The 22,556-nt window shown below is 43.3% G+C and overlaps 1 protein-coding gene across 2 annotated transcripts in view; it reads left to right on the forward strand.

The window, feature by feature from the left end:
- INTU (inturned planar cell polarity protein) overlaps positions 1–22,556 on the forward strand; it is a 191,336-nt gene that overhangs the window by 85,735 nt on the left and 83,045 nt on the right. For both annotated transcript variants that reach the window (XM_073603697.1, XM_073603688.1), the window contains exon 4: positions 6,612–6,815. In XM_073603697.1, the coding sequence (XP_073459798.1) occupies positions 6,612–6,815 (204 nt within the window). The remainder of the gene's footprint in view (positions 1–6,611; positions 6,816–22,556) is intronic.

The raw sequence follows: 22,556 nt of genomic DNA on the forward strand, positions 1-22,556 counted from the left end.
CACAGAAATCATCCAATTGGAAGGCCACCACTCAGGATACCCCTGAATCCACCTCCTCCGTGGTCCTTCATTGGTTATCCAAAGACAACACCTCAAAGTAATATGGGTAGGAGGAAGAACAAAGGACCATGGAGTAGTATGCTAAAACCACTTGATTTATCAAAAGTAGATATGCTCGCAAAAGTTAGAGTGACAGAGGCAAAACACAACACACCAGGGATCAACAGCGGGTGTACAACATCATTAGCTACTGGCCTTACCCTACGCGCTTTTTGCATACACCCATACTCTACCCATGCTTAGGATAGCACAGCCATATACCCAGAATACAGCCACGCACAGCTTTTGGTGTCTGAGCAGCTTTATGCAGCACCTAGGCTGCGCAAGCAAGAGTGAAAAATGCCTGAATTTATGTTAAAGGATCTCAGGCACCCGTGCGCGAGAGCCCTTAGAGATTATAGGCTACTTTTTTAGTTGCTTGAGCATGCACATAAGCCCTCATTTTTAATTGGTGTGCTTAACCTCCTCTTTCTGAACCGTTTATTTTGATATACTTTTTTCTTTACAGTGTAGTTTAATACATTGGATACATGTCTACTAAACTGAAATATCAAGTTCACTCCTGCATCTAGTCAACCCCTAAAGAGACTGAAGCTACGAGCTCCTTTAAAATTGAATAAACCTCTCCTTAAAGCAGTTGTAAAGTCTCAAAGTTTTTCACCTTAATGCATTCAATGTATTGGGGTTAAAAACCTTCTGTGCTGCAGCTCCCCCCCAGAGCCCCCCTTTTTCTTACCTGAACCCGATTGTTCAGCGACAAGCACGAGCCCAACAGCTCCAGCGGCTGTCTCTGGTCCTCATTGGATAGATTGATAGGAGCAGGAGCCATTGGCTCCTGCTGCTGTCAATCAAAACCAGTGACGTGAGTCAGGGGTGGGGCCAAGTCCTGCTGCCTGTGTCAATGGATGCAGCAGCAGGACTCGGGAGCGTGCCCGCATGGGTGCTCCCCATGGAAAGCGGCTCTCCGCAGGGGCACCCAATGAAAAGGAGGGGCCAGGAGTGCCGCCAGGGGACCCCAGGAAAGGAGGATCGCTCTGTGTGCAAAACCCTTTAAAAAAAAAAAAAAAAAATGAACCGTTACACTTTTAAGGTAACAACCACTTAAAAGTGATAATTCACTGCCAGCCCCTCTATTTTATCTAGGCATAACGCGCAGGGCAAGTGTTTTATTAAAACAAAGCTTGTGTATATACCCTTTTTCAGCTGTATTAAGGCTGGTCATGTGACTTCTGACCAGTAACCTACTCTGATCAGGGCTACAGTGGGAGGGGCCGAGATCTCCCTCTGATGTCAGCCCCTCCCGCTGTAGCCCTGGATCGAGTAGGAGACTGGCCAGGAGTCACGTGACCGTCCTGAATATAGCTGAAAAAAGGTATTTACAAGCTTTGTTTTAAAAAAAACACTTACCCTATGTATTATACCTAGATATAATAGAGGGGCTGGCAGTGACCATTTGTAATCTTTTTAATTTCTACTAATAGCGGCAAGGGGGTCGGGGACAGAGACACAAACACGGAGCTGTCAGGGAGGGGGTGAAGGGGGACAGAGGAGAGCTGTAGATGAACGAGGCACGCAAACTGACCACAGTAATCGTGGTCAGTACACAGAGGGGACACAGGAACTGGCAGCATCAGCAAGATTTTTTACAGCTTAGAGAGGGGCAGGTTAGACAGCACAAGCACTGTACTGTTTAACCTGCTATAAGGGAACAGCAATTTTTTTTTTTTTTTGGGATGGGGGGGGGGGGGGGATTACAAACACTTTAATCCGGGTACACACTAAAAGTTTTTTTTTTTTTCGTACAACCCAGCGGATTAAATGAAACAAAACCACTTCAGATCCAGTCAGAGACACTGTACTGACTATCCGACATATGTACAGAGATTTCCCCCACTGAGCTGTCGTGTTCTGACAGGGGTACGGCTCCCCGCCAGAACACTACGATCAGCACTCTCTGCCATTGACTGAGAGGGCTGATCAGGGTTGGTCCACTTGTGGTCTCCCAGCACGCATGTCTGACAGAAGCCGGCCGGCTTCTGTCAGACAGATTGAATGTTGCCCGTTTTTTTTTTTTTTAACCAGCATTTAGCCCGTGTGTAATGTGGCTTTTAGATATCTTCATTAACAAAACAAAAGGGTCAGCCCTGGACACAAGAATCCAGGTATTTTCAAGAATGGAATGGTCATAAGTTGCCCCAAAACCTTTTAGGATCAGGATTTTGCTGTTAATACAGGAGAGCTAGTAAGATACAGTTCTGGATGAATTAGGGGGTCCACTTTTTATTAATTGTGGAAACTACAAGTGCTACTACTGTCACGTGTAGTGATTTAGTCTATTAATGTATATTGGGTGTATAGATAATTAATAAGTAAGTATTATTATAATGATGATGATGTAAGTACTCTTCCGCAGCAACCCAATTCTTCCAGAGAGATGCACTTTATTGACTTCCAACACAGAACAAAGTCCAAAGTCCACAGATGACAAAGAAATCCGACAGAGGAAATATAATTCAGAGACCCATATTATTCAGTCTTCCCAGCCATGCACAGACAAGCCTCCCCTACACACAGACAAGCCTAACTTCCCCCCACTAAATGCCAGCTTGAATGTCCTCTATGAAATACTAGTCCACTAGGAGGGAGTTTCTGCTAGGTCAACCCAAAATACTCTTTGATCTTATTGTTACCCCCTCAAGTCTAATTACCATCAATAAATACTTCTTCTATGGTCCTTTAAACAATGTACCCTTTGAAATGTTCAATTAGGTTTCCAGACCATACCTCACCTCACACACCTAGGTAGACTTGCATAAGATCAACACATCAAAGAGTCTTCAGCTGTCCCCTTGATATGTTAAAATTCAGTTGGACAAATCAACCAGTCAATTGAATTCTGGCCTGGTCAATATTGACTGCATGTGTACATACACACAACAATGTCCCACAAGTCTACATGTAAGAATCCCAAACCGCCTCAGACAAGTGTGCCAGTTCCCCTACGAAATAGTAATGCTCTCCAAATGATAAGAGATCAACAGCACAGAAATCATCCAATTGGAAGGCCACCACTCAGGATACCCCTGAATCCACCTCCTCCGTGGTCCTTCATTGGTTATCCAAAGACAACACCTCAAAGTAATATGGGTAGGAGGAAGAACAAAGGACCATGGAGTAGTATGCTAAAACCACTTGATTTATCAAAAGTAGATATGCTCGCAAAAGTTAGAGTGACAGAGGCAAAACACAACACACCAGGGATCAACAGCGGGTGTACAACATCATTAGCTACTGGCCTTACCCTACGCGCTTTTTGCATACACCCATACTCTACCCATGCTTAGGATAGCACAGCCATATACCCAGAATACAGCCACGCACAGCTTTTGGTGTCTATGAGCAGCTTTATGCAGCACCTAGGCTGCGCAAGCAAGAGTGAAAAATGCCTGAATTTATGTTAAAGGATCTCAGGCACCCGTGCGCGAGAGCCCTTAGAGATTATAGGCTACTTTTTTAGTTGCTTGAGCATGCACATAAGCCCTCATTTTTAATTGGTGTGCTTAACCTCCTCTTTCTGAACCGTTTATTTTGATATACTTTTTTCTTTACAGTGTAGTTTAATACATTGGATACATGTCTACTAAACTGAAATATCAAGTTCACTCCTGCATCTAGTCAACCCCTAAAGAGACTGAAGCTACGAGCTCCTTTAAAATTGAATAAACCTCTCCTTAAAGCAGTTGTAAAGTCTCAAAGTTTTTCACCTTAATGCATTCAATGTATTGGGGTTAAAAACCTTCTGTGCTGCAGCTCCCCCCCAGAGCCCCCCTTTTTCTTACCTGAACCCGATTGTTCAGCGACAAGCACGAGCCCAACAGCTCCAGCGGCTGTCTCTGGTCCTCATTGGATAGATTGATAGGAGCAGGAGCCATTGGCTCCTGCTGCTGTCAATCAAAACCAGTGACGTGAGTCAGGGGTGGGGCCAAGTCCTGCTGCCTGTGTCAATGGATGCAGCAGCAGGACTCGGGAGCGTGCCCGCACGGGTGCTCCCCATGGAAAGCGGCTCTCCGCAGGGGCACCCAATGAAAAGGAGGGGCCAGGAGTGCCTCCGGGGGACCCCAGGAAAGGAGGATCGCTCTGTGTGCAAAACCCTTTAAAAAAAAAAATGAACCGTTACACTTTTAAGGTAACAACCACTTAAAAGTGATAATTCACTGCCAGCTGTCCCCTTGATATGTTAAAATTCAGTTGGACAAATCAACCAGTCAATTGAATTCTGGCCTGGTCAATATTGACTGCATGTGTACATACACACAACAATGTCCCACATAAATCGGTGAACATATTACAACACATACAACATCACGTTTTTCCCTTTAGACTTTTTAGTATGGTTACTGAAATTTAATCCAGCTTTCCTGCCATGAATGTTTGTTTGTATTTGGAAACGATGTGCATTCCCATTGTTTAGTTACACGTGGCAGTAGATGGCTATTGGGTTTAATTGAGTTGATTTTACTAAAACTGGAGAGTGCAAAACCTGGTTCTGCTGTGCTTGGTAGCCAATCGGCTTCTAACTTCAGCTTGTTCAATTAACAAAACCTGGAGGCTGATCAGTTTCTACGCAGAGATACATGAGATTTTGCACACTCCAGTTTTAGTAAATCAACCCCAAAGTGTCTTACTAGATGCTGAACAGTGAGTTGCTTTGTAGCGGCTGCATATTTAGTACATTCCTCTTGTCAGTGGAGCAGTCATATTGACCGGAAGAGTTAGAGACTTATTACTATGTCTTACTTTGTCTTTTCAAAGTAAAATTTATTGTTGGTAACTGAATCGGTCTCAATCCAAGCCAGAAATCAGATTTTTGTGATCGTTCTCTTGGGTGTTTCCAGTGTATATCCTTAAATTATTAGCTGTAAAACCTTCAGTACAGAGGCTTTATTGTCTGAGAAGCCAACAAAGTTTAAGAGAGATACGTGTGTTTATAGGGACACCTTGGCATTCCATCTCTGTAACCCATAAGTGTTTAATATTGCATTCTATTGTAAAACTGACAAAGTAGGGCTCTTTTTAAAAAGGGTTTCAGTGGATGTGTTGCTCAGAGCAGTGGGCCCAATGCATCATTTTGTTTAAAATCTTTTTTTAAGGAAAATTTGACAAAAGGTGACATATGATTGTTTAGCCATGGTGTGCAGGTCATCCGAGTGCTCCCTAACAGTATTTCTACAAGAGGCCCATTGTGGTGGCTGCAGAGTGGTCTAGAACTGTATGAAGTCAAAGGCTTAAATTGTTACCCAAATGGGGCCTTTGGCTGTATGTGGTGTGTTTTTATTTGTATTCATTGACATGTATTTATATTTTCTTTAGTAGTTCTTCACACCAGATGCGTTGGAGGCTACACTGGCAGATAATTTCTAGAGTGCCCTCAATGCATAGACAAGACAAATGTCTTGTTTCCTATGGAATCAGTTAATGCCAACAGGTTGCAACACAAATAACTGCAGTATATTCTTACTTTATGTGCATACATGCAGGATTTTATGGCTTGGAGCTTGGTAAGGGTGCCTTTTGTGCATGCCCTTTTGAAGGTGAGCTCTTTTTGGAAAGTCTCTTGAGAAATACATTGAGGCAGTTATGAAGGGAAGGGCATTCCTGCTCCACTATCCACAATCGCACCTCCCTATTTATTTGGCCTCCTTTACCTTATATGTACGATCTGTTTGCTGCCTTCAGACATTATCATCTACTGCAGTCATATTTTTTCATGGCAGACTTGTCATCTCTAAACCCACAGGACCTGCTCGGAAGCCTTCTTTACAGTGAATGTTTTCCCCAACCCCTGGAAGTGAGTGGATGCCTACTGACATTTGTTCCAGCTTAGGGCAAAAACATCCCAACCCTTTATTTTACTGTCTTTCGAAGAAGTACATAGAATCTCTGTTGATGCCTTCTCTCTGTTTTCTACTGCTTCATCCTACTTGCTGCTTCACAGAAAGCAAGTTTTCTTACATCTCCTTGCAGCTTTACAGTCACAAGGGGTGGTCATCTCCTTCACCTTTAGGGGAATCCTCTAGTGCCCAAGTGGCTAAAGACTGGTTTAATCAAAGGCTTACTCGAGTGATGGATCTCAAAATATAGAGGTCAGTATACAAATGAATGACACACACGCACGTGCCAGAAACCTGCATGATTTTTGTTGCATGGTAATCGCGTCAACCCCACCGGCAAATCAAGAGGCCTAAAACCTGGCACAGGAGTCTGGGGAGATGTTGTCAGTGGCCAGCAACAATGGCCAGTGGTTGCATCACCGGAACGGACTTTAGTTCTACTTTAATTTTTTTTAGAGGACCAATTTATTTTACAGACAGGTGTTATGATGATTGTACTACTATTTTTTTTGTGTGTATTTTATAAAGTGATTGGTCCTAGCCTTAAGTGTTTTTATGTATTTACAATTTATGTGCTATTATTAGACTTTTTTTAAAGTAACTGCTTTTTTTAAATGTAATATTAATCACTTACCACTTTGTAAAATGTTTTTTTGAAAGGTGAAATTGACATTTGAAACAACTGTGTTTGATGCACAGATCCAACCTCAGAGTTTAAATTATGAGGCACAACCATCCATGAATCATCTAACAAAGCTGATCTGGGGTGAAGAACATGCCAGCCACCTGCAGGTTGTGCAAGGAGTGCCTCATATAGCAATGTACCTCACACTGAGGCTGGAATCAGACATATCAAAAGAAGAGGTAAGAGTGCTCTCTTTCACTAGCTATGCTAGTAATGTAAATTTAAAGTGTTTTTAAACCCAAGAACAAAAATTGATAGTATTGAAGCTTACCTGTCCTTGGATGTGGTGGCTGTATTCGTTTTTTTTCCACACTTTTTTTCCACGTGATGATCTTGCCATTAACTAATTTGCTGTCCTAAGGTGACAACTATACTTAGCAGCGTCATGACTCTAGGACAGGGAATGTGTTAGGGCTACATAACACCTCCCTCTCTTCTCCATAGGGGGAGGTTGGTTCAGAGTCCATGGATATAGCAGAGAACAATGCTAACTTATAACTTCCTGTGGTGTCTGCCTCTAGACTGTTGTCGGCTCACAAGATTTCTGGCTGGGTGAACAGCGATCCCTTTTTTTTTTTTGCACTTGTTAAACAGATACAGCGGGTAAAATAACTATTGAACACGTCACCATTTTTCTAGGTAAATATATTTCTAAAGATGTTATTGACCTAAAATTTTCACCACGTCGGTAACAACCCATGCAATCCATACATACAGAGAAACCAAAACAAATAAGTTCAGAAATTAAGTTGTGTGTAATAAAATGGAATGACACAGGGAAAAAGTATTGAACACGCTAACTGATCTTTTTTTAATACTTCGTACAAAATCCTTTTTTGGTAATGACAGCTTTAAGACTCCTCCTGTATGGAGAAACTAGCCGCATGCATTGCTCAGGTGTGATTTTGGCTCATTCTTCAACACAATCAATTTTTTTGTATGGAATTTGTATGTATTTGTATTTTTTGTATGGAAGAGTGTCATTGATCTCCTTTTTCCAGCTCTGAATTACAGGGGGCAGAGCCTGCATCCACGTCCGAGCCATGGTCTTCCTAGCCAAAAATAGTGTTTCTTTAATCGTACATCACGGGACACAGAGCCATAGTAATTACTATGTGGGTTATAGTCCACCTTCAGGTGCTGGACACTGGCACACCCTAAACAGGAAGTTGCCTCCCTATATAACTCCTCCCATACGGGAGCATCTCAGTTTTTTCGCCAGTGTCTAAGGTATTGGTCACGAGTGAAGATGGGCTGTGCTGAGCTCCATTTGAGCAATCCTTGCTGGGGTTAGCTATGCAGCCGGATCCATTCAAAGTGTCTTTTAGGCCAAATTAAATGGTACCCGGGCCTTGTGTCTGAAGAAACTAGGTCTTTGCTTGTAAACGCTTCTCTTTTTAGAGAGCTGGAACCCGGGATCTAGTACTTTTAGTATTAAGGCCATAAAGTTTTACTGGTGGGGTGCTATTACAGGTCCAGGATTGTTGGTTCCCCGAGGGTCCCCGGTTCCTGAAGGTTTGTTAACGGAACCCACCGTGAAGGGTGAAGATTGGGTCTGTTGGTTTTACCACAGAAAACCCTGCGGTGGGAAAGGTAAGTGGAGTTTTCTAAGGAATTTTTTAATTTTCTTATGAAATGTCTCCTTTAGAGTAAATGTTGGCATGCCTAAGTGTCACCACTGGGGGCTGTATGGAGTACGTACCTTCTCATGCTTTGCTCAGAGATCACACTGTGTCACAGAAGCAGCAGACTTTTTTTCCTCCGGCTAGCAGGCAGACTGCTGGTAAGTTTGGGGGGTTTTGCTTCCTCCAGACACCCCCATCTGGGCTGAACTCTTCCCCTCTTCATGAGGCTTAGTATAAGGGAGAACTGAAAACGATCGGCAATGCCGTTTTCTTTCACCGCTCCTACTCGCGGCGGCTTCCAGGTTTCCTCCACGCCAACCCTCCCTCACTCACAAGCTGATCCCGTCGGATCGGAGGCCCGTGCTTGCGCGGGAAAACTCTTTTTTTGAAAGAGAAAGGAGGGGGCGCGATGCGACGTGGGGGTGGGACTTAGCGTGGCATTGGCGTCCTCCAACGCGGGAGTGTTTTTAAAAAAAAAAATCCATTTGTGCTGGCTTCAAAATTGTCAGAGACACATAAGAGCAAAGAGGAGCATGAAAGAGGTTTTGGTGACACAGGCATTTCCTATTTTATAGTTACATAGTTACATAGTAGGTGAGGTTGAAAAAAAGACACAAGTCCATCAAGTCCAACCTATGTGTGTGATTATGTGTCAGTATTACACTATATATCCCTGTATGTTGCGGTCATTCAGGTGCTTATCTAATAGTTTCTTGAAGCTATCAATGCTCCCCGCTGAGACCACCGCCTGTGGAAGGGAATTCCACATCCTTGCCGCTCTTACAGTAAAGAACCCTCTACGTAGTTTAAGGTTAAACCTCTTTTCTTCTAATTTTAATGAGTGGCCACAAGTCTTGTTAAACTCTCTTCTGCGAAAAAGTTTTATCCCTATTGTGGGGTCACCAGTACGGTATTTATAAATTGAAATCATATCCCCTCTCAAGCGTCTCTTCTCCAGAGAGAATAAGTTCAGTGCTCGCAACCTTTCCTCATAACTAAGATCCTCCAGACCCTTTATTAGCTTTGTTGCCCTTCTTTGTACTCGCTCCATTTCCAGTACATCCTTCCTGAGGACTGGTGCCCAGAACTGGACAGCATACTCCAGGTGCGGCCGGACCAGAGCCTTGTAGAGTGGGAGAATTATCGTTTTATCTCTGGAGTTGATCCCCCTTTTAATACATGCCAATATTCTGTTTGCTTTGTTAGCAGCAGCTTGGCATTGCATGGCATTGCTGAGCCTGTCATCTACTAGGACCCCCAAGTCCTTTTCCATCCTAGATTCCCCCAGAGGTTCTCCCCCCAGTATATAGATTGCATTCATATTTTTGCCACCCAAATGCATTATTTTACATTTTTCTACATTGAACCTCATTTGCCATGTAGTTGCCCACCCCATTAATTTGTTCAGATCTTTTTGCAAGGTTTCCACATTCTGCGGAGAAGTTATTGCCCTGCTTAGCTTAGTATCGTCTGCAAATACAGAGGTTGAACTGTTTATCCCATCCTCCAGATCGTTTATGAACAAATTAAATAGGATTGGTCCCATCACAGAACCCTGGGGAACCCCACTACCCACCCCTGATCATTCTGAGTACTCCCCATTCATCACCACCCTCTGAACTTGCCCTTGTAGCCAGTTTTCAATCCATGTACTCACCCTATGGTCTATTTTGTACAGTAAATGTTTATGGGGAACTGTGTCAAATGCTTTTGCAAAATCCAGATACATCACGTCTACGGGCCTTCCTTTATCTAGATGGCAACTCACCTCCTCATAGAAGGTTAATAGATTGGTTTGGCAAGAACGATTCTTCATGAATCCATGCTGATTACTGCTAATGATACCGTTCTTATTACTAAAATCTTGTATTTGACACATTTACTATTTGCATCAGGCTGAGCATTAATAGCAGCAGCAGTGGCTGGACTATTGCTCAAGCAGTGGATGCGATTTCTTCTGGTAGTATCTCTGATTTGTGCATCGGGCTAAGGTCAGAAGGGGGGGGGGGGTTTAAACCCCCCCCCCCAAAAAAAAGAGCTAAAAGGGTCTCCCTCAAGCTCTGGAAAGCCTACTCATTTCTACAAATGGTATCCTCCCCTGAGAGAGGGTGGCTGGTCAGAGTGAGTATCGGGGCCATAAAATGTTTGCAACTGTTTTCAACACTGCAGCCCCTGATTATTTTACTAAAAAGATCTTTTTTCCTCAGCCATGATAGGTTAAAAAAAAAAAAAGTTTTGCGACTTTAATCGCATCCCAGTATGGGTCAAAATGCGACAGGTTCTCTTCCATTGCCCAGGACCCTCACACTGAGGAACTAGGGACGGGAGAAGACTAATTCCCTCAGGGGATCGTGGTGAGGCTGATGACTCCTCTTCTGAGGTGTCAAATGCGGGAGAATCGGCTGTTTCAATCTTAAGATTGATGGTGCAATGTCTTGCTGAATGGTCTGCTCCACATTTATGTCCCCTTAACTGAGTGTTTGGGTTCGCTAAAGCCTCCTCAAGCTGTGCATGCCTTTTTCTGTCCATTCATTGTTGGAAAAGCTTTTTTGTATCTGAGAGGATCACCCAGATAAGCATTTTTTTTCCCTCCTAAAATGTTTTCACACTTTATCCTATGGTGGAAGAAATTCACTAAGTAGGGTATACCAGCAATTAATGCTGTTATATCCTCTGTGAATAAGAGTTTGCCTTATCCGGCAGACAATGCTCAAATACTTAGGGATCCAACGGAAAAAATTTTGGAATTCCTATTAAAAAAAAAAAAAACTTTTTTTTTTTCTCTGGCAGATTGAGTGTCTCAGCCTGCGCTAACAGTAATTGCTTAATCGTTGAGAGACCAGTTGAAATAGGTGTTCAAGGTTATCCTGCTCAGCAGGCCCAGGATCTGGCAGCTTTATGTTTGCAATAGTTGCTTTGAGAGATTCTATCCTTCAGGCCTTGCGCTCTTCGCTAGGCACCATGCAGAAGCTCCTGGCTAGTCTTCCTTTTGCGATGAAACCGCTATTTGGGGATGTTTTGGATAATACATCCAAAGAAATTCTAGTGGAAAAAGTACCCCTTTTGCCATTTAAGAAAAGCAGTAAATGTATTTTCGTTTTTAAAGCTCCTTCTGTGCCAGGGGCATCAGCCTCCAGGCAGTCACGACTGCTTCTGCTGCCAGGTTCAAAAGGTAATCCTCAGGGTTAATGCCAGGGACAAAAGAGGTCTTGGGGGAGAAAACCTACAAGATACTGAAGCCTCCTTATGAGGCCCCCCCCCCGCTCGCTCAGTATGGGGAATTCTTCTGCAGTTCTCAAGGATCTGGCAGGACGAATGGGGGACTTTCTCAATAGCTCCAAGGTTCAAACTGGAGTTCCAAAAGTTCCCGTCTCCTCGTTTTTTCAGATCAAACGTTCCTAAGGATCCAGAGGAATAGAAGTCTTTCTCTCAAGCATTGGTCCATCTTTTGGCAAAAAGTGATCATGGTGGCCCCCATGTAAGAGCAGAGGCTGGGGTTTGGTTAAATCCAAATGGACATTCTGGATCTCAAATGTCTAAATTCAGTTCCTGAATATAACCACTCTTTTTTTTTTTTTCTCATGGAGTCAATCCAATCAGTTATCTCCATCCTACAAGGAGCAGAACTTCTGGTGTCAATCGACGACAAAGAGGCATACCTCCATATGTCTATTTCCTCGCTCACTAGTAATATCTACTTTTCAAGGTGGAAAATCTTAATTTTCAGTGTGTCGCTCTGCTTTCCGGTCTAGCTTCTGCACCTGGAGTGTTTACAAAGGTTCTGGCCCCTCTTCTAGCCAGATTAAGGGCCCAAGGTATAATTATTATGGTTTACCTGTACGATCTGTTCTTGATAGTCCAGTCGGTAGCCCGCTTAGACCAAAGTATGGTCACCACATTCAACTACCTGGAATATCTAGCTCGGTTTCTCAGCCTAGGAGACATCTTCTTTAAAAACATGAAAAGGGCTAAAATACTTGGGTCTGATCATAGGTACACCCAGAAAAGGGTATTCTTGCCCCAGGCAAAGATCAACGCCATAACGGAACTGATTTAGGTGGTCGAAGCAAGATGAATTCTTCTATTCAACTTTGCATGAGGTTGTTGGGAAAGGTGGTGGCTTCATTCAAGGCCATTCCTTATGCTCATTCGAGACTGCTGAAAAACATTATCCTATCGGCTTGGACAAAGGGTTCAACCTCTAGATTCACAATGTGTCTGACTCCAAAACCTACGGCCACATCACCCTGAAAGCGTCTGATCTTGGAGGCTAAGCAGGATCGGGCTTGGTTAGCACCAGGATGAACCACCTGGAAATACCAGGAACTGTATGTTGGGTAAGCCGGAGCCTCAGTTTATGGTTAATATCCAGAAATCTGCAAAGGGAAAAATCCTTCCTTCAGTTACCACGGAAGTGGCCCAGATCAGAAATGACCTTGCCCATTATCAATCTAGAAATTCAGGCAGAGCACTTGGTTCTGAGGGCCTGAACGTTCAGTTTACGATATTGTCCTGCCAGAATTCAATCCAACTATGCCACAGCAATGGCCTATATTAATCACCAAGGGGGCACAAGAAGTGGTGCGGCCCAGAGAAAGGTGAATCATATCCTATCTTGGGCAGAAAACAATGTACTTTGCCTATCGGCGGTCTTCATTCTAGGATTAGAAAATTGGCAGGCGGACTACTTGAGTCGCCAGCAGTTGTTGCCGGGAATATGGTTCCTTGACCCCAATATCTTCCTGTCAATAAGTCAAAGATGGGGTATCCCAGACATAGATTTGTTTACGTCCCGGTTTAACAAAGAAATCGACTTTGTGTCAAAAACAAAGGATCCACTAGCATGCAGAACAGATGTCTTGCTATTCCCGTGAAATCGGTTCTCACTGATTTATGCATTCCTCGCAGGATCAAGCAGGAAGGGAAGTCGGTGATTCTTGTGACCTCCAGCGGGGCCCAGGGGATCTTGGTATGCAGGGATCGTAAAGATGACAGTAGGGGACCCATAGACCCTACTACCGCGGCCAGACCTTCTTTTGCAAGGTCCGGTATTCCATCCTACTTTACAAACGCTAAATTTAACGGTTTGGCTATTGAGACCCACACTCTGAAGAATCGTGGTCTGTCAGGTTCAGTGGTTTCTATCTTGATTAATGCAAGGGAGCCGGCCTTCATAATTATATATTATGGAGTCTGGGAAGCATATGTCTCCTGGTATGAAACCAGAGGTTGCACCCCAGGAAATAGGTATGATTAGGGAAAGAGAATTCATTTTTCAGTTCTTGAAATGTTTAAGTCCTGTAGGGGTCATTATTTGGTATAAATACAAAATACCATGCTTTTTCCAAACTGCAGGGTCCGGGATAGTCAATAATTCAGGTAATTGTGTATTGAACCACAAAGGGGTGTGGGAGTAAATCTGGGGGGGCTCTGTGTTTACGCAATGCCATTTTCCATACACGTTGGTGATGTGTTGTCTTTGTGTCGGGATGGTCTCCGGTTGGGTGGGTCTCTAAGTACAGTTTTTAACGAGGTATGGGCTGGGTTATCGGCACTTGCACAAAGCAAACATTGGTACCTCCAGAAGTTCATTTTTGTCAAAGTAATAAAAGTGGGATAATTGGCAGGCTAGGTAATAGTCTTGAAAGTCTGGGAAGGCTGTACCTCCAATTGTCGCTGGGTTTTTTAAGACTATCCAAGACAGTTTGTGTCTACTGTGGCCCCATACGAAAGAATTCAGAATAGTCTATTGTTTTTTAAAAAAATTAGGGGGATATATAAAGGAGCATGCCACATTAGATACAGTATCTTGGGAAGGAGTATAATTCTGACGAGGCAGATGTGCCCCGTAACACCCAGAGGTAGTCTAGCCCATATCTGTGTTTTAGTTTTGATCAGGCTGTATAAAGGTTCAATATTCAGAGGTGTGTAATCCGTAAGTGACCCGGTGACCGTTACTCCCAAATATTTAATTAGGGACACTCTACGGAGGGCCGGAGGGGGGGGGGTGAGGGGAGGGGGGCAATGGGTAAAATTTGGGATTTAGACCAATTAATTCTTAGACCAGAGTGGCTACCTATGCATTGTATAGAGTGTAAGGCTGGTATTAGAGAGGATCCTGAATCTGCTAAATATAGAATTGTGCCTACATGCCTATCTTTTCTTCTATATTCCCTATCCTTAGGCCCCGGATATTGGCATCCGATCGAATAAAATAGCCAACGGTTTCGCCGCCAAGGCGTAGAGTAGAGGGGAGAGGGGGGAACCCTGTCGAGTGCTTCTCTAAAGGGAACTGTTTTGACAGCCATCCATTAACAAAGACCCTAACTTTTGGAGATTGATAGAGGAGTTGGACCCATCTAATAAATTTGGGGCCGAACCCAAATCCAGCAAGACACTCCCACAGGTCATTCCAGTCTATGGAACCAAAGGCCTTGGCGGCGTCCAAAGCCAATCTCATCATGGGACGCATGTATAGTCATAAACAGACGTTGGATGTTCATGGCTGTATCTTTCCCCGGCATAATGCCTGTTTGGTCAGGGTGGATCTTGGAAAGGATAACCTGATGCAAACGGGAGGCCAGGATCTTGGCTAAAAAGTTTAATGTCCACCTGCAGTAATGAAATTGGGCAGTAGGATTCTGGGTATGTAGGGTCCTTCCCCGGTTTGGGGATTACTATAATTTGGGCTTCTCGCATGGAGGGAGGCATGACTCCCGAGTCAAATATAAATTGGTAAAGGTCGTGTAGTCTGGAAATAAGGATTTCCGAGTAGGTGGCAAAAAATTCAAGCAGTAGGTCATCCGATCCCGGGGCCTTAGTTGCAGCTAGACATGATACAGCCATGGAGATGTCATCTACAGATATGGGCGCTTCTAAGAGTGGTACCTGCTCATCTGATAATCAGGGGAATTTAATACTTGATCGGTAGTCCAGAGTAGCTTGCAAACGTTGGGTAACCTGAGAGGAGTATAACATGTGGTAGAATTTCCTAAATTCGTCAGCCACCCATTGGGGTCATTTATATCATTCCCGTCCGGGCCACTACCGGAGGGTTCGAATCCAGGTGAGCCAAGTATGCAAGTAGTCTCCCTGATCTTTCCCCATACTCAAACACTCTGTTTGCAAAAAAAAAATGTTGCTTAGCTTTTTCGATATGTAGTTATGTCACCTGTCATGTCTGTATGTTAAGATTATTAGCAGTATTTGGTGAGGGGAGAATATGGAATGCATCCTCTAGCTCATGTAAACGTTCTGTAGCTTGTTGGACTATGGTTTTGAGGATTTTTTAAGTCTGTTTATGTGGGTGGATAGCAGTGTACGAACATGTAGCTTGAACATCTCCCACACCATCTCATATGAGGACGAATCTTGATTAACTGTAAAAGTGTTGTATTTCATTAGGCATATCATCCTGATCTTTCAGGCCCGACAGCCAAAATGGATTCAGTCTCCATTTTGAAGCGGGAGATGCCACAAGCAGTTGGACAGTGATCCAGTAAGGAGCATGATCTGATAGTTTTCTAGATGCAAAACCCACGTTGATTAGTTTAGGTATCGGGGACAGTGACAGGAGAATAAAATCGTGACATGGTGTTATGACTAGCTGAGAAGCATGAGAAAGCTTTAACAGTCGGATGCTTATATCTCCACGTGTCTATTAAGGCAGTCAGTAAGCATACGGTGCAGTCTGGTATGTGTGGGAGGGTCTAGAGCAGGGTCTGGCTGCCCCATCCGGTCTAATGCAGGGCTTAGGGTCATGTTGAAATCCCCCATCCATATAGCTGGTACCCTAGGGTGTTGAGACATGAAAGCAAGACCTTCCTTAACTATGGTCGAGCTGTACGGAGGAGGGATGTAGCAGGCCAAGATTAAAATAGGAGAACGATTAATAGTGGCGTGTAGAAACACATATCTGCCCTGCTGGTCTGTCTGTAGCGATACCATTTCAAGGTTCCTTTTGAAATGTAAGAGGTGTGGGTTGCATGGTATGCCCATCTAATGCAGGGCCATTTTAGGAATGATTGTAAGTGACCGGTGACATGCGTTTCAACCAACGTTATGACATCAGCCCATTGGGATTTAAGGAACGTTAAAATGGTAATACGTTTGATTTTGTTACGCAGACCTCTTAAATTCCATGTAAGGAGCTTTAGGGGATTCATGGTGGATATGGTAGGGTTTGGACTAGTAAAACAGATCTATTCATGCCAAAAACCATACTTAAGGTCTTAAGCTGACAGATATTGTATGTGCAGTTTAGTAAAGCAGTACTATATATATGAATTACCAACTGAATTTGTTGTGGTTCAGAAACATTCCCCCTCCCATCCAGTCCAATACCTCCCCAACTTGGCATGGACATGTGAACCCATAACCATATAAAAACAAAGGGCATCCGATGCATAGAACTCATCAAAAGTAGGTAGCTTAAATTCAAAAAAGGGGTAACCAAAAAAACAAACAGTCAAACAGTAGAAAAAAAAAATCCTAAGGGGGCGACTTCTTCTCTGAGAAGTGCGTGGGGTGTAGGAGCCATAAGAGTGTAACACCATTATGATGTTGCATAGGGGGCCGCTTGCATTTCAACAAATAGGATGAAGTAATAGTGTTCAGCATATCTTCTTGTGGATACTTCACGTCGGATTGCAATTTGAAGAGCCTCAGGGACATTGGATTATATATGTCATGCCGATCCGGGATTGTCTCCAGGAGTACCAACTAGGAGTAGGGGGTAAACCCGTGCCATTTCCCTAGCATAGGGTAGTCATAAGTGAAAATCCCAGTACGGTCCGGGACAGGGATTTAAAGGTAAATAACATGCGGGAAGCCATTCAGTATTCCCTCAGATACAGGGAAACAAGAGGGGGGGAGCAGTACTCACAGCAGGCAGCCAAAGGGACATGTTCAGTCACGGTGGTCGCGTTGATCTATCCAAGTGGATGCCAGATCAGGGTCCTCGAAGAAGTGCACTCGGCCTCCACATTCCACCCTCAGCCGTGCAGGGTACAGCATAGCGTACTTGAGGTGGAGGACTCGTAAGCGCCTCCTAACATCCTGGAAGGGAGCTCTCTGCCATTGCACTTCATTGGAGAAGTCCGGAAAGACAGCCACATGTATGTTGGCGTAAGGAATATTTCCTTTTTCTCTGGTCAGGAGGAGTATCTTGTACCAGTCTTTAAAGTTCAAGAACTTTGCGATAAAGGTATGAGGTGGGTCATGAGGTGGGGGACATGCAGGGATGCGGTGCGCTCATTCCACAGCAAACATCACTGAGAATGCCTCCCTGCCGTAGGTGGAAATTAGTAGGTTCTCGGGGAAGCCCACTGAATCAGTGCCCTTCGTGGATTCCAGGAGACCGATGAACCGCAGATTACATCTGCCGAGATGGTTTTCCATGTCTTGTTTTGTACTGAGTTGCTGTACGTTTTCTGTAGTGTGCTGGAGGGGGTGCAGGATGTCTTCCGTCCTACTGATGCGGGTCTCTGCTTCAGTCACACGATCCCGGAGGTTAGACTGGTCTTGTCTGATTAGGGAAACCTCTATCTTTACCTCCTCTATTTTCGTTGTTTGTAGCCGCTGCGGATTGTTCTGTGTCTGACAAGACGCCAGCGCAATCTTTGGCCTGTTGCTCCTTCTCCTGTTGGCGGTATTTTGCGAGCTTGTCGCTGGCTTTTTTTGGCAGAGACATACCCCTGAGGTGGTCAGGGGTATCCCCTGAGAATAAGCAGGTGAGAAGTATTCACAAGGATAATGTCAGGATACGGGGTATAGGATTATCATCAAGTGGAGCTCTCACTGCAGGCGTCCTACTCCATCGCGCTCCAGGCCACGCGTACGGGTAAGTTGGATCACGTACATGTATGCCATCCAGCCTGGGGCGCACCAACCCCGGGACCAATGTGTCCACCGGACACAGCGAGTTGTGGCTCCCAGTACCCAGCCCGTTGGAGTGGCCCGTGGATCTTGTGATCGATATGTGATCACTTGATCACAATGTCAACAAAGCTGTTATGAATGACATTCATTCATTCATTCATAACAGCTGTGCTTGGCCCACAACTATCACATGGTACCTGGGCAGTTACGGCACCCTGTACTACAGTATGTGATTAGCTGTAGCCAGTCACAGATCACTAGTAACTACAGCTGTTTATGAATGTAACCCATTCATACAGTTCAGAACTGTTACAGTGATTACCATTGTAACAGCAATCAACGTGTTAAAAAAAATCCATAATCACCCTCCCCAGGGTAGTACAGTGTTTACTATGACATTTTTTTTTTTTTTTTTTTTTGTTAAATAGTTTAAATTAAAAATTATTTTTTTTATTTAACATACTGTCACCAGTCAGTGTCCCAGTGTCAGTGCCACACCAGTCATATAATGACACTGCACTGGTGACAGTATGTAAAAAAAAAAAAAAAAAATAGTGACAAAAAATTACAAATTGCCATGCATCTAACTAAATACCTCAGTCTGTCTACTTTCTGCAATGAGGTCATTTGGGGAATATTTGTACTGCACTGTCCTGGCATTTTAAAAGCCTCAAGAAATGAGATAGGCAGCCGGTACAAACCAGAATTGGTACATTTTCAGATTACTAAAGGCAAATCCAATTTGCACTACAAGTGCACTTGAAAGTTCAGTCACTGTAGATCTGAGGGGGACATACAAGGAAAATAAAAAACAGCATTTTTGCTTGCACATGATTGGATGATAAAATCAGCAGAGCTTCACCTCATTTTAGAACTTTCCCTCAGATCTACAGCAATCTACAGCAACTGCACTTACAAGTGCGCTTGTAGTGCAAAGTGGATTTGCCTTTAGTAAATAACCCCCCATGAGTTGCATAGTCTTCCTGGTAAATGGACAGCAGTTTCCAGTGCTGATTGCTGGACAACTGGGGTACAGACAGAAGTCAAACATGGTGGTATTCATTTATCAAGCTACACGTGTTGTATGACTTTAACCACTCTTTGCCATTTTTTTTGCACACTTGTTAATTTGCAAATTTTAGGCCTTAAGATTGGTTAAACATTCTATATTTTCTAAAAGCAGATACCCTGGAGAATAAAATTACTGTAGTTTTTATTTTTTAAATTTACATGATATTAGCAAAATGTTTTATCAAATCCATATTTTTAGTAAAAAAATACACTAAAGTTAATTTTAGTGCACACAAAACCTAGGTTGCATTGTTTAAATTAACAAACATGCCAAGCCTTATGGCTTTGACGAAGGCTATTTGCTGAAACGTAACTTGTTCTTATCTTCAAGTCTCTGTAGCTAAATAAAGACTTTAAAAGGGATATGCAGATTGCCAGCTCTTTTTATCTATGTGCAAGCCTTAAAATTGCATGCACCTGAGAAACATTTGAGTAGCCACAATTGTCCATAGGTGATGCTTTAGGCCCCTTTCACACTATCACGACTTTGCCGCAATTTTACCGCAATTTTGGTGCAATTTCAGGGAATGCCTGTGTAAACTTGTGTCAACTCAAATCAAATTAGTACAGGCACTACTTCGAAGTCGGTGCGACTTCAAGTCGTACAGATATGAATGGTACTCATTGGAAATCATGGGGTGCAACTTGTCATGTGACATTGCAGTCCCAAGTCACAGGCCAAGTTGCACATTTGTGAAAGGGGTCTGGGGGCGTGATTTTACCACGATTTTATGGAATGCCTGTGTAAACTTGAGGTCTATGGACCTCAACTCGCATCAAAGTCGGACTAAAGTAGTACAGGGACTACTTTAAAGTCGGTGCGACTTGAAGACTCACAGATATGAGTGTTACTCATTGGAAATCATGGGGTATGACTTGTCATGTGACTTTGCAGTCCCAAGTCGCAAGACCAGTCGCAAAAGTGTGAAAGGGGCCTAAAATGCTTTTTGCAGTTTAACAGTCTAGAGAAAACCTTGAATGATGGTTATAGAAAACCCTAGCATGCATGGTGATACCTGATATGTGTGGCACAGGCATTGTTTTTGTACAAAATCACACTTGACGCATGCTTTTACAATCTTTATCTTTTACAAATATGTGGGTGTAGGGCACTTTTAAACATTTTTTTTTTTATTTTTATTTTTTTTTTTTGTTTTTATATTTTTCCCTGGCCGGTGCTGTCTGGGAAATTATGTTTGTGAACATTGAACTTACTAAATGCTTTTTGCTTTTGGGCTCATTCACCGAAGGAGTGGTGTGTGTGTGTAAGTGACCAGGCAGCTTTACAGCCACCCAAATCACTTTCAACAGTAATATTGATAGTAGGAATTGGTCCCTGCTGCCATAGCAGCCTGGACTGTGTTTATAAAGCCCTTGCTACCAGCTACCATTTTGTATCGATGGTAGACAAGTGGTTAACCAATTCCTGCCTGCGCTATAGCCGAAAGATGGCTAAAGCGCGGGCTTACTTTTCCGAGAGGGCGTACATGCATGTCCTCCCGTAATCGCGATGCCCGGTGATCGTCGAGTCCTTTGGACCCAGCTGATCAAAGATTGGAGTAAAGGGCCGGTCACAGCGGCCTTAACCGCGTAGTGAGCTGTCAGCCAATGACAGCTGATCACAGGATGTAAACACAAGCCGATTATCGGCTTTTCTTTCCTCAAACTGACAGCGTGAGGAGCGAAGAAGAGTCGATAACCGGCTTGTATTAGACCCCTTTCACACTGAGGCAGTTTTCAGGTGTTTAAGCGCTAGAAATACCACCTGCAAAGCGCCTGAAAACTGTCTCCCGTTCATTACAATGGGTACTTTCACACCAGTGCGATGCGCTTGCAGGATGTTCGGAATAGTCCTGCAAGCAGCATCTTTGGGGCGGTTTGGAAGCGCTATATACAGAACGCTCCTGCCCATTGCAATGAACAATATGTGAACCGTTTTACCTTCCAAAAGATTTGTGACTCTATTTTCAGCCTCTCGTGTGCATTACATGCCGTGCAGTACAGGCAGGCAGGTGGTACACCTAGTATTTGGTTCATTGGTGCAGCTTCCTGTGTCATCTCTCCACATCCAAATTGTTTATTGAACTATGATTCAATATCATCACACTTATGAAATTATTGTTCCATAAGCAAGCAACTGTTTGCAGCCTCATATTTAGCTGTTTGTCTGGAGCTCCACTTTATATTCAGTATATTGAATGATGTACAGCCTATGTTTGGGTTGTGTATATAATGTTATGTTTAACAATCTGTGCTGACACTCCTTTACTGCTTAGTGGAAGGAACACTCCTATTTTTTAAGCATACGCTTAAAGTGACCTTGAGTTTGTGATGTGTTCTGTTTTGTGTACTGGAATTTAATGTTATAATTCTTGTGACATGATTAAAAATCGTACAGTTTTCCATACTCAATAAATTTGATACATACATATTCTAAAAAAAAAAAAAGCCAAATACAGCCGCCTTTAGTGACAGACAGTGACAGCGCAATGGAGTCTTTTTTTATTATAGGCAATCAAGTATATGCTCTCTGCATGTGTACATTTTTCCACTCGTTTGGCATTAGTCGTATATTTTTTAATAAATCCCATCTGCTTACTGCTTGCCATTTAAGTTTTATAGTAAATAGTGGAGGCTTCATTGGTTTAAAAAAAAAATGTTTTGCAGACTAAGATTCATCTTGTTGTGGTGTAATAAATGGATTTCACATTGAGGTAAAATGTTCACAATAAGGCCTGCCATCCAGTCTGTCTGTTAAGACAGACTGACCGGCAATCTGCTCCACAGATGTGAGCCATAACTGCAGGGAGTATAAATAAGACTACTTTATCAGGCCTCTCAAGACTGGAATTATTCATCATCAAGTAATCTGTCATTTGTATTTTATGTTTATTGGCCTTTTAGTCTGTATTATTTTACTAGCAAATATGTATGCTTTCTTCATCATAGTACTGGTGCATCATTACAAACAGAACACTGGTGTTTCTTTTTCATACATCATGGTACACAGAGTTAGGCTAATATTCATTACCTGCTGGGTTACACTTCATCTCCAGTTGAATGGACACCGGTAGACCAAAGGTCTTTAGACAGGAAGTGATCCCCTATATAACCTCTCCCATACAGGAAGTACTTCAGTTTTTTACCAGTGTCTGCAAGGTGGAAGGCACGGTTGTTTGAGCTCTTTGAGCTCCAGGTCTCTAGTCCCACAAAGGGTTCTTAAATGAATCAAGGGATATACTGATCGGTTCCATTTGACACAGGCTTTATATGCTTAGATAAATGGTACCCGAGCCTCGCAAAGAAGACTCAAGATCCTGCAAGGTTTTGCCTGTAATGCAGCCT

This window comes from Aquarana catesbeiana, linkage group LG01 (genome assembly GCF_042186555.1).
Source record: "Aquarana catesbeiana isolate 2022-GZ linkage group LG01, ASM4218655v1, whole genome shotgun sequence".
In the NCBI taxonomy this organism is placed as follows: domain Eukaryota; kingdom Metazoa; phylum Chordata; class Amphibia; order Anura; family Ranidae; genus Aquarana; species Aquarana catesbeiana.